We start from the raw sequence: 13,704 nt of genomic DNA on the forward strand, positions 1-13,704 counted from the left end.
TAACCATATAAAACAGGTTATGTGAGACATGCAGTAGCTTCATCAGTGGCTGCTGAATGCAGTATGACTGCTAGAGTAGTTTGTTGAAAATTACCAGAAAATAAAATGAATGCACAACTGAAGAGCCATTCATTTCCTCTCATGCCTTTGAGTGCATGATGAAGCACTTCCACTGCTTTCTTGCACACCACAGTACATTTGTTCTTTGTAGTGAGTTGATTGGAGTACTCAACCTGTTTCAGAATTTTTGTTGATGTTTTGTGTTGGTGTCTCATTGATTTTCATATTCATTTCCAATTTCAGTGCTGAATGCACTGTTAGGCCATCATCCAGAATTGCTGCAATTTCAGATAATGCAATTGCCAGTGCAATATTTTTTCATAAGCATATGGTTTCCAAAATAAGTGAAATAAGATAACTTTGGCCTGTGCTTCCTGGCACATCTAGGAAATACAACCTGCAATTTTGGCTTTTAATTTCATCCATAATTCTGTCATATGCTAGGCATTGTTTTGGAGCCAATTTTGAAAGTTTCATTTTAACGATTGTACCCTATTCATCAGCATCAAAGTGTGTTTCTGATAGTAAACCACAATTGAAAAGGCCATTTTCAGATCAATTCAGCATGGCCATTCCCAAATGTACAAGGGCTGTGTTAGCAATTGCCAGTTTACTTAATTCAAACCAATGCCACATTATATATATTTCTTATGAATTGAGTGTCCAGATTCTTATTCATAGAGGGAAACAATGTAAGATGTCTTTACTCATGTAGTCTTTGCATTTTTCTCAAAGATGAATGGGAAGCACATTTTCAATATGATTGCAGATGATGTGCATATTTGTTGTGGTTCAGCTGTTTTTCATGCATCAGTGACTGAAGTGTCCCACTCTGCATCATTTCTCAGACATTCACTTCTTGGCAAGCTTCGTTATAAGTGAGACATTCTTGATTGTTTACTGGTCTCAGTTCTTCTCAGTGTTGGTCTACATATGTTGATTAATAGTAATTGCAAGTTGTAGCATTCTGCATTGTTTGCGTGAATAGCATACAGATGGCTTAATATGATGGTCAAATATAATTGAGTTGCTCTGTGACTGCTTTACCTTGTTTGTAATATTGAAACTTGTTCGCTGGTGCATTCCGTGTGTTGTATGTTCACACTTCAGGATGAAGTAGCATCTTATGCTGTCATATTCACACAGTGAGAACAGTGCAGTTAACAGTCTTGGAGGTGGTGACAATGCCATTGCATGTGCGTTTTCTGTAGTGAAGCAAAAATCTGTCTATTATCAAGGTGCTCGGCCCATAAACAGCTGTTGGATATTGTGCATGGATTGGAAATGATAAAATGCCCTATACTGCACCATTGCTACTAATGTAGTGTGGCAGTTAGTAGCAATAAGTTTCATTGAGACAGACAATTGAATTTATCACTCCAAAATTGCCGTATTACGTCCTTTATTAACATATTTGCAAATGTATTTGATCAATGTCACCAAACTGCAATACTTGACACTGATGTGTACTATGTACACTTTCAAGAGCACCTGTCACTATGGTACAACTCAGTGGTTACTGACTTCAGCATCATTGCTCTGTACTTTTAAAATGATGAATTTGCCACCATCTTCAGTTGACCATCACTGGTACAGAGGATATACAGCAATGTCACTGATATTTTATTTAGCATATGGCTAATACAGACCTATCATGAAATTACATATACATATGTACATATTGACACACAACAAACAACTGAATATCCAGTCCTTCAATCCAGTGCACTGCATCTGTAGTTGCTAGCAGGAAGTCCTCTTTGGCGCCGTGATAGGCTCGAATCCTGCACTCACTGACAATGTGGTGAACAGTCTGGTATGGAGCCCCGCAGTCACAAGCTGGATCAGGCAGCTTCTTCCACTTAAAGAGAGCATCCCTGCATCGCCCATGGCTGGTACAGATTCTGTTGAGAGTAGACCAGGTCTTGGTGGTAAGTCGAATCCACTTGGAACTTTAGCACCTGAGAAGATGTTATGCAGGTGCACATCTGTCACTGCTTCCCACCGACCTTTCCATTCTTCAAGAGGTTTGAAATTCTTAGCAACCATGTCAGCAGCATCGCACAGATTTGGATGACGTGATTTCAGTCTCTTGCAATTTAAAAGTGGCAGGTCGCTATGCACGGGTAGGTAAGAATTCCTGGAGATATTGTGGAATTCTCTCATAAGGGCAGTACATCTGCGTAGATCAGGAGGCATTATACCGGTTAACAGTGGAAGCCAATAAACTGGAGTAGATCTGATTGTGTCACATATTATGCGCATTGTCGTATTCAGCTGGGTATCAACAAGCCTTGTATGATGACTATTCATCCAAACAGGTGCACAATAATCAGCACTTGAGTATACCAAGCCCAGAGCTGAAGTTCGCAGGGTGGTTGCTGAAGATCCCCAAGTAGTTCCGCATAGCTTATGGAGGATGTTGTTTTGAGTCCTCGGCTTTTGAGCTAAGTTAAGAAGGTGTTGTTTGAAGCATAGTGTACGATCCAGGATGACACCGAGATATTTTGGGTTCCAATTGTGACGAAGAATTCTGCCTTTGAAACTTACTTCCAGTTTTACGTTCGCCAACTGGTTATTTAGATGGAAGCAACACACTTCTGTTTTACTCACACTGGGTTGGAGTCTCCAGATTTTGAAGTAATTGTCTAATGCAGACAGGTCATTGGCTAAAATCTCTTCTGTTGTCTTCATTTCCTGGTGTTTGACGGCTAGAGCCAGGCCATCGGCATAGCAGTATTTTCTGGACGAAGTGTCAGGTAGATCAGATAGATATAGGTTGAACAGTAAGGGTGAGAGAACTGATCCTTGAGGCAATCCGTTGTTCAGCTTCCTCTCCTTACTTATGTTGCTTCCATTGATTACCTGGAACTTCCGATCACTTAGCATGCTGTTAATCAGTCGAGCCATTGTTCTGCAGGGTATGATGTGGAGAAATTTGTGGATAAGGCCTTCCCTCCACACAGTGTCGAAGGCGGCAGTTAGATCAACAAATGCCACAGATGTTTCCTGCTTCATTTGGTATCCTGACTCTATGAAGGATGTGAGAGACAATACTTGGTCGCAGCAGCTGTGCCCTGGTCTGAAGCCTGCCTGATCAACTGGAACATTCTCTAAGATAGCGCTACTTATTCTGTTATATATTAGCCTTTCAAAAAGCTTGTAGTTGCAGCTGAGTAGGGAAATGGGGCGATAGTTTTCTACCTTGTTGCTGGGTTTGACAGGTTTCAGAACAGATATTATCTTCACCTTTTTAAACTCAGATGGAAGTTGACCAGTCAGCAAGATGTCAATGAAGAATTCTGCCAGCCATTTCTTAGCTTTTCCTCCCATATGGATAAGGAATTCTGGATGGATACCATCGAATCCAGTTGCCTTAAGAGGTTTGTGGTCCTTCAGTCCAGAGTCAATGTCTGAAACTGTGAAGGGATGGGTATACTCAGATGAGGGAGATGCCTTCTTTTTCAGGTCACGAAGCTGTCGTCTGATATGTCTTGTATGTTTCTTGTCAGGAGGTACTCTTGAGGTAGTAATGATGTGGGAAGCAATTTGGTCTGGTGTTACTTTGGAATTTTTTCTGCATGCTGGTGCACTTCCTCCCAGTTTTCTCAGAAGACTCCATGCTTTCCTGCTCGAGTGGGTAAAGTCCATAGTTTTGACTGTTTCTGCCCATTTCTGCCTTCGAGACATGTCCAAGCTGGACAATAGTTCCGTAGTTATCCCTGGGTCACCACTTTGCTGGAAGTATTGGTATAGTGTTTCACTTTCCTTATTCCATCCTGGAACATATTCTTTTCGGTATCCTCTTGGCATACACTTTTTAGCTGTTGCTGTTACTGCACTAATGAAGCATTGATAGTTATTATGTGATGGAGGTGTCCATCGAATGGTCTTATCCAGTTCCGTTGAAAACTTCATCCAGTCGGCTTTCTGGAAATTCCATCGAGCATGCGGAGTTGATCGTATGACAGGAACAGTGCAACCAATTTGTATTATTAGTCTCATCAAGTAAGTCTCTTGGGTATCACTTCATGCATTTCCCAACAGATGTGCATGGTGAATTGTTGTTGAGTAAGCCATGTGGATCATGAATCATGTTATTGGTGATGACTTCAAATAAGTCAGCATTAGTGTTAACATCTTGCATTTCTGCTGAGATGACTTGATCAGTTTGATGTGGTGTGACTTTTTTGATCAACCAGATCAAAATGTGTGCATGTGGCCATCCCCCTTTTTTTTTTCTTTTTTTGGTCATTCAGTGGAATACATACTAAAGTGTATCTCTTCAAAAACATGAGGCTTGACAATTAAATTAATTAAAGATTTCAATTTTTGTTTGAATAAAAATGTGTAAATATCATGACCATCTGAAGACGATTGTCCAGTTAACAAAAGTACTTCTATATCAGCCCACATATGATTTTATGTGAATGAAATAATCTAATCTGGGTGGCTGTATGCATGAACATATGTCATTGCACTGCATGCATAGTCATTCATGAGCCATGGACTCCCTGTAAAAATGGCCAGTAGTATGACGATTTTTCCCAATTCACCTGGATTCACTTTGCCATCATTAACAACTGCATCACTTAAATGAATGCCCTGTTTAGAGAACAACTTAGTTTGATTTAATTGAATGTAAATGAGTTGTTGGGTTTTGATTTTTGCATACATATAGCTAATCTATTGATGAAACAACTATCAACATTTCTAAATATGATTTTCTGTGTTTTCATGAAATCATCAATCAGTATGAATAATAATTCATACTTCTGTCTTTCTTATTTGTTCCCTTGTCTATTTGTTGATTCCTCAATTTGATGATGAAATGATATCTTCTCCTTGCCAAAATAAAATTGGATACTGGAATCCACATATGAGTGATGAGTTTCTGAAACTTTCTGAACATCATCCTTTCTGTGATGAAGAATTGTACCACGTGAGTTAAATTCTTCACCAACTGAAATGACTGCCACTTCATCAAATGTTGGTACATTGAACTATCTTTCATGTTGCCTGTTGTGTGTTTTGTCAGCTCTAATTACAATATTGTTATCATCAGCTAGTGTTTACTCAACTGCAGTTCTGAAAAACTGAATTAATTTATTGTGTTCAGCATATAAAGTTTTTAAGGTAGCAGCAGTTCCTTGTTTAGTGCCAGTATTGAATCAATGATGTTGCTTTATTTGCTCATCAGTGAAATAAATTTGAAGAAATTTGTGAATGGTGGTAGTGATCATTGATGGTGAAAAATTTGTCCTTGCACCTTGAATTTTGTCATGTAATTCTCATGCATGATATTTGTTGCACCAAATGATGTCATTTAGAAACATGAATTTTACTTGTGTATGCTCGGCAAGAAATGTTTCAATTGGTTTGTGTCACATGATACCAACATTGATAATGATTTGGGTAGTGAATGTGATTCTGGCAGCTCCAATTTCCCAACCATGGAGCACAGTACTGGTTTTTCAGTCTTAAATTTGGGAGCACTGCAGGGCACACACAATTTATTCCATTTTTTCCAGTAATCACACTGGATGAAGACCGCAGTCATAGTTAGCATAATAATGGAACACACCAAGATGTAAATCAGCATGCAGTGTTCCTCGAGCAGTTTCCAGTATTTCATCACATTGCTTGTTTCTTTCAGACAAATGGACTTCAGCATTGCATACTCTAAATGTTTCCAGTCTTGCTTCCGGTTGCTTTCCTGTTACTGAAGCTCTTGATGTCTTTCTCTCTCAGGCTTTAGATGTAGGTCAGCCATTCACTTTTTATGTGGCTGCCACAATTGATTTTACAGTAAAAATAATAATTTGTGATGACTAATACAAAATCATCTGGACAAAGAAAATAAAATGCATGTGATATCTGTTATGTTATGTTGACTGACTATTGGAGTTTCATGATCAGCCCCACATGTTATGTCACACACAAACTGAAATGTAGCTGTTTGCATTTCATTCAATTCAGTTATGCCATGCATGCACACTCATACACTGACAACACAAGAACAACTGCTAAACAATATGAAATATACACATTTGTTAAAATGGCTGACACACCACCTGTTGTAAGCTGCATGTACTAAGTCAGAAGTTGTTGTGGGCCTACACACAAAAACTTGCTAAAATTTTATTGTTGAAATGACACAGAGCACCTGTTGTTAAAATGGTTGCACCAGTTCGGAAAACTAAGTACATAGGTGCTCAACAACTCGCCAAAGTTTCATTGCAATTACATGGATTGTATATTGATTAGTCAAGAGCTGAAAAAGATTCGTATGGTTTACTGAAGTATGTGTTTGTGTACAAATATCAGTGTCACCATTTTTTAAAGCAAAACTAATTAATTAGTCTATGTTGCTCTCATTTATGAACTTGCAGACAAAAGATTTGAGTGTTCTAACTCCTCACTTTGTCTGTTAATATGTGCCTGTATGTAGCAAAAATCCATACAATTATGGCACTAAATTTATTTCTGTATTTAAAGAAAGAGATTTAACAATAATTCTATGGTTTAGCTGTAGACATGTGAGTTATGTGTCAATAGGAATATACTTTGCTGGCCATTAAAACTGCAACACTGTGAAGACGGCATGCAACAAACATCAGATTGGCATGAAGTGTACTACTGTGCCTGTATATGCAAATGATTGCCATTCCAGCACAACTGCACAAAATATATTGCAATTACACCATTTATGTTTTGTATGTAAGAAAAGGTTACATAGCACATTTCTCATTCCAAAATCGCATTTGAAAGTTGTTTGTTTGTGAGAATATCATTTTATGCCTCATATAAAATGAGAAATGTCAACTAGCACATGCCAGAATTCAACAGCAGCCATGGTCATCATTCTTGTAAATTGCCATTCATGTCAATTGGAATCCCTTGGCTCATCCTGATACAATGTCGATGCACCCATAGTTAATGTCATGCAGGCGTTCAATGGCCATACACAGCTAATACTTGAGAGGGCAGACATATTGATTGCCTGGCTGTGCAAAATCATACAGTCATGTCGGATATCTTTTGTCAGGAAGTAAGCTTGTTTGCGGAAGGACAAGTGTTCTTGACTTCTGGAGCACCACAGAGTGCTAGCATGGCAACCGTTGTTGCGGCTTCCATTCACGCAGCAGCAGGGAGAGATACACAACATTGGTGCAGCCGATGACATCACTGGATACATGAGTGGCTTCACATCATATTTCATACGAGTCCCAGATTTGTTTGCAGCATCACAGTGGACATATCCTTGTGCGGAGGCTCCAAGGAGAACAAACATTGCCAGATTGTGTTCATCATTGTCACATGAGACCAGCACCTGAACTGATGCTAGAGGATGTCATTGGTTACACAGCACAATCACCTCTGGTTCACACAGCCACTAATTTTGAGACAGGTGTTACATTTATGAAGAGTTAAGGCCAGTGGCTGTTGCCTAATTTCAAGGTTTATCTTTCAATAAAATAACACAGAACTGCATTATGCCCACACTGTCGTGACAATCTTAATACACTGTGTGTGTGTCTGCTGCCCTGGCCAGCAAATTCTACTTGTCCTTTATACATTGAAAACATATGCTAATGGGCTGGCAAAAGACCGACATACCACAATTCAAAAGCCTATATGAGTGATCAACTCTTGCATAAAACTGAAGTGGGCCAGAATTGAAGAGACCTGTATGTGTCATCCAAGCTCAGTTTGACTCAATGCTTAGCTGAGTTGGAGCTGTTTGTGGCTGCTAGATGTGGCTGAAGTGTGTACTAAATTTTGTACCTAAAAAAATTAATCATGCATTCTTCCTACCACAATGTATACACACAATGAATGAAATTTTATTATTTTCTATCCTTCATGGTGTTGCAGTTTAAATAACCAGTTGTCTATAAGATGCTTCCAATGCTTTAATGAAAATTTTTCTCTCTCATTGATCAGATAAACCTGTAATCACATTGTTTCCTTAACTTTTCTTTACTGTACCAGAGAGGAAATTAATTGCCACTTCTTTGTGCTTTTAAGTCTGAATGTACGAGTTTTGCTGCTGGTGCGTGATCCTCGTGGCACTTTGCAGTCTCGTAAGCATCGCTCATGGTGTCCGGGAAGTCCTGACTGTAGTGAACCCAGGATTCTGTGCAGTGATCTCGTTGCTGATTATGAATCTGCTAAGGAGTTTGCTGTAAAATATCCCAATCATTTCAGGTTTGTCCTTTTTTTAGTTTATCAGTATACTGACATGCTTATAAACTCAGATTTCCACAACATGCCAATTCCTATTTAATGGCATTCTCTGTAGAAGTGTTTTGTAAGTAGTTGATTTAAAGTTGTAATGCACAGTTATTTAGCTATTTTTGTGTTTCAAGGTTCATGTTTATGAAATATTGTTGTGTCTCGCAATGCATAAAAGTATTTAACAAAGTAAAAAATATTTTGAATGAATAGATACATACTAAAAATTCATATTCAGTGCAACAAAGACTGTAAGTGTGTTTCCTACCAACAGATTGAAAGGAAACAAGATGAAATAGGGTAGCGGAGTATGTTGGCATGCAAATATAGGTCTTTTAGGATAGACACATCCCACCACAGGCCTGATAAGATACCTTCTGAGTCCAGGCAGAATAACATTTGTGACAGAAGACTGGAGAAAGAAAATGTTAATATAGTATTAGTTAAATGAAAGAGCGTCTATGGAAAGGTCCTGGAACTAATCTCGCCTGTAAACAGTAACAATGATAACATAGGTCCAGGGATTTAAAAAAAATGGCTGGAACCAGATGTCAGTAGCAATTAAGTTCTGATTTACAATTGGAATGTACCGGGTGATCAAATAGTCAGAATAAATTTGAAAACTTAATAAACCATGGAGTAATGTAGATAGAGAGGTAAAAATTGACGCACATGCTTGGAATGAAATGGGGTTTTATTAGAACCACCCCATATTGCTAGACACGTGAAAGATCTCTTGTGTGCGTCTTTTGGTGATGATCATGTGCTCAGCCACCACTTTCATCGTGCTTAGCCTCCCAGGTCCCCAGACCTCAGTCCGTGTGATTATTGGCTTTGGGGTTACCTGAAGTCGCAAGTGTATCGTAATCGACCGACATCTCTAGGGATGCTGAAAGACATCATCCAATGACAATGCCTCACCACAACTCCGGACATGCTTTACAGTGCTGTTCACAACATTATTCCTCGACTACAGCTATTGTTGAGGAATGATGGTGGGCATATTGAGCATTTCGAGTAAAGAACATCATCTTTGCTTTGTCTTACTTTGTTATGCTAATTATTGCTATTCTGATCAGAGGAAGCGCCATCTGTCGGACATTTTTTGAACTTTTGTATTTTTTTTTTTTGTCCTAATAAAACCCCATGTCATTGCAAGTATGTGTGTCAATTTGTACCTGTCTATCTACATTATTCCATGATTTATTCAGTTTTCAAATTTATACTGACTTTTTGATCACCCGGTATATCGCAGAGATAGGTTTAAGGCTGGTGGTGGAGGCATTTTTATAGCCATAAAAATACAATAACATCTAGTGAGATTAGCGCAAATAACCAGAGAAAAATAATTTGCGTGGGGGCGAGTGTTAAAGGTGGATCAAACGTGGTCAATGGATGCTTTTATCGAACCCCTGCCTCAGCAGCAGCCATAGCAGAATAGTTGAGGGGACATTAGGAGAATATTTTGCATCAATTTCCTTATTCCAGGTGGAGATTTTAACTTGCCATCTATAGACTGAGAAATGAAGTGATGAGGTATGATAGTAGGGACAGAAAACCGCGTGAAATTGTTCTAAGTGCTTTGCCCAAAAATTACCTTGAGCAATTAACCAGAGAAAAATATTATGAAGATAACATCTTAGACTTGTTGGAGACAAAAAGACCCAAACCTTTCAATTCAGCATAGAACAGGGAATCAGTGATCTTATGGCCATTAAAACATCACTGAGTACAGCTGTAAGTAGGAATACAACGAAGGGCAGGAAGATCTTTCTGCTTAGCAAGAGTGACAAGAAATGGATTTCAGATTACCTGAGCAGTCAGCACAAGAAATTCATCTCCAACACTATCAATGTTGAATATCAATGGACAAAATTCAAGAGCATAATGCAGTAGACTGCAGGCAGGTATGTGCAGAGAAAAGTTGAGAGGGATGGAAAGGCTGACTGTGGTTTGACAGCCATATTAGAAAACTGTTGTGATAGCAGAGAGACCTTCACTGCCAATTTAAACTTAGCCAAAGCTTTACAGATAACAAAAATTAATTGAAGCCAAAATTAGTGTAAGGAGAGCCAGGCATGAACCATTCAACAAATTTGAAAGTACAATTATGTCTACCAACTTGACAGATAATAATAGGATGTTCTGGTCTTATTTTAACTCGGTAAACAGATCAAAGCCATCTGTCAAGAGTCTCTGTGACCATAATAGCACTTAAACTGTGGATGACACCAAAAATACCAAAATACTAAAAGTCTTTTTCCCAGTGTGGTTCACAGAGGAAGATCACACTGAACACCTTTAAATTGTCACACAAATGAAAAAATGGCCAATATTGAAATAAGTGATTATGGGATAGAAAAGCAACTGAAATCACTCAACAGAAGGAAGGACACTGGATCTGATGGGAAAGGGCACTGGATCTGATGGGATACCAATAGAATTATAGGTAGAGTATGTGAAAAACTCACCCTTCTTCTTGCAGCAGTGTACCATTGATCTGTGGAAGAGTGAAGTGTTCCTGATGATTAGAACAAAGCACAGGTCAATCCCATTTTCAAGACCAGGTGCACAAAGCCTATATCTCTGATGTCGGTCAGTTGTAGAATTTTATAACATATTTTTTATGTTCAGGTATTATTACATTTCTAGAAGCCAAAAAGTCCTCTTTACAATCCAACATGGGTTCAAAAAACAATGATTGTCTGAAACCAGCTTTCTATGTTCATCTGTGAGACCCAGAAAGCAGCAGATACAAGCACCCAGGTAGATACCATGCTCCTTGACTTCCAGAATGCATTTGATACAGTTTGGCACTGCTGCCTAATGAACAGAATGCAAGTGTACAGAATATCGGACAAACTGTGTGATTGGGTTGAAGAGTTTCTAGAAAACAGAACACAGCATGTTGTTCTGAACAGAGAGAAGTCTTCAGACATAGAAATAACTTTGGGTGTGCCCCAGGGGAGTGTTATAGAACCATTAATTTTCACAATATATATAAATGACTTAGTAGATAATGTTGACAGTTCCCGAAGGCTTTTCATGTATGATGCCATCATATATGGGAAAGTCGCAATGCTAGAAAATTGTTGTGAAATGCAGGAAGACCTGCAGAGGATCAATGCATGGTGCAGGGAGTTGCAATTCAAATGGTTCAAATGGCTCTGAGCACTATGGGACTTAACATCTATGGTCAACTACTTAAACCTAACTAACCTAAGGACATCACACAACACCCAGTCATCACGAGGCAGAGAAAATCACTGACCCCACCAGGAATCGAACCTGGAAACCCGGGCGTGGGAAGCAAGAACGCTACCGCACAACCACGAGCTGCGGACGGAGTTGCAATTGACCCTCAACATAAACAAATGAAATGTATTATGAATACATGGACAGAAGACCTTTTATTATGCAATTACACTCTTGCAGAACAATCACTGGAAGTAGTTACTTCCATAAAATATTTAAGAGTAGATTTGAAATGTAATGACCTCATAAAATTAACTGTCAGAAAAGAAGGTACCAGAATCCTCAGGAAATGTAGTCCATCACTGAAGGGAATAAATTACAAAACATTTGTTCAAACAATATTTGCATATTGCTCATGAGTATAGGATCTGTACCAGATAGGACTGATAGAGGAAATTGAGATGATCCAAAGACGAGCAGCACGTTTCATTACAGGTTCATGTAGCAAGCATGAAAGTGTGACAGAGATGATCAGCTAACTCTAGTGGCAGGTGCTTCAAGAAAGGCATTCTGCATCGTAGTGCAGTTAATTGTTAAAGCCCCGAGAGTGCGTGTTTGTACAAGAATAAAAAAATCTATTTCTCCCTCTTACATATATCTCGTGAGAAGACCACAAGGAGAAAATTAGGGAGATTCAAGCCGATATGGAGGCTTACCAGCAATCGTTCTTCCCACAAACTATTTGCGTTGTAACAGGAAAGGGGTGACATGAAAGTAGTATGCAAAGCAAAAAGTACCCTTTATCACATACAGCAAGGTAATTTGCAGAGTACAGAAGTAGGTATAGATCTAAATGTAGAATTAATGTTAAGAATAAACTTTTGAATGAATGTAAGACAGTCAAAGCAAGGAGTTCCTTTATATGTAAAAGAGAGAGAATTTTTGAAAAATAGAAGTGTGTTTGTTTCAAAGAAAGAATGTGGAAGGTTAGTGTTTAATGTCACATCAACAGTGAGGTCATTATAGATGGAGGACTAGCACAGATTAGGTAAGGGCGAGGAAGGAAATCAGTCTTGCCCTTTCAAAGGAACCATCCCAGCATCTGCCTTAAGCAATTGAGGGAAATCTTGGAAAACGAAAACTGGGTGATCAGCCGGGAATTTGAACCACCATTGTCTCAAATGTCAGTCTAGTGTGCTAACCACTGAGTCACCTCACTCTGTGTCTGCTTCGAAAACCAGTGCTGAGTTCACCTAGGGAATTACACTAGATAGACACAGAAGGTTGTTTAGTTAATTTCATTCTTAGTTATGTATCCTACAGACAATATTTGCAGTAAGGTTTATGATGTGGGATGTGTCAATTGAACAAAAGTTGCACACACACTTGTTATCATAAATAAGTATTAATTGCTTATTTCTGTTCAAGTATTCTTCTGTAGGAAAGAAGAAGTTGTTAAGCAGAAACAACTTTAATCTTTAACTTTAATAATATTGAAGACAGTTGAGAGATACATACCAAATAAATTAATAAGCGTTTGTACCAATCCCCCGTGATACACAAAACAGGTCAGAACTCTGGTGCAGAAGTAACAAAAAAAGCATGCCACACTTAAATGAATGCAGAGTCTCCAAGATTGGTGATGTTTCACTGAATCTTGAAACTTAGCATGAACTTCAATGCCAGATGCTTTTAACAGTTTCTGCAACAAAACTCTGACTAGAAATCTGGCAGAAAATCCAAAGATATAATGGCTGTATGTAAAGTACACCACTGGCAAGAGACAATCAAAATCTTCACTGTGCGATAGCAATGGTAATATTACCAATGGCAGTGCCACTAAAGCAGAGTTACTAAACACAGTTTTACAAAATTCCTTCACCAAAGAAGATGAAGTAAATATTCCAGAATTCAAATCAAGAACAGCTGCCAATATGACTAACTTAGAAGTAGATATCTTGGGTGTAGTGAAGGAGCTTAAATCACATAGTAAATGCAAGGCTTCAGTTCGTTTAAGAGTATGCTGATACAATATACATATACAACAGCTTGTTCATCAAAAGATCTGTATATAAAGACTGGAAATTTGTACAGGTCACAACAATATTCAAGAAAGGAAATAGAAGTAATCCACTGAATTCCAGACCCATGTCACTGATGGTGATTTGCAGTAGGATTTTGGAACAAATACTATGTTTAAACACTATGAAT

At 38.5% G+C, this 13,704-nt stretch overlaps 1 protein-coding gene across 4 annotated transcripts in view; it reads left to right on the forward strand.

The window, feature by feature from the left end:
• The window catches only part of LOC124555563 (carbohydrate sulfotransferase 5-like), a 641,036-nt gene that overhangs the window by 596,085 nt on the left and 31,247 nt on the right, over window positions 1-13,704 (forward strand). For all 4 annotated transcript variants that reach the window (XM_047129520.1, XM_047129521.1, XM_047129522.1 and 1 more), the window contains one exon: window positions 8,092-8,271. In XM_047129520.1, the coding sequence (XP_046985476.1) occupies window positions 8,092-8,271 (180 nt within the window). The remainder of the gene's footprint in view (window positions 1-8,091; window positions 8,272-13,704) is intronic.

This window comes from Schistocerca americana, chromosome X, assembly GCF_021461395.2.
Source record: "Schistocerca americana isolate TAMUIC-IGC-003095 chromosome X, iqSchAmer2.1, whole genome shotgun sequence".
Taxonomy (NCBI): domain Eukaryota; kingdom Metazoa; phylum Arthropoda; class Insecta; order Orthoptera; family Acrididae; genus Schistocerca; species Schistocerca americana.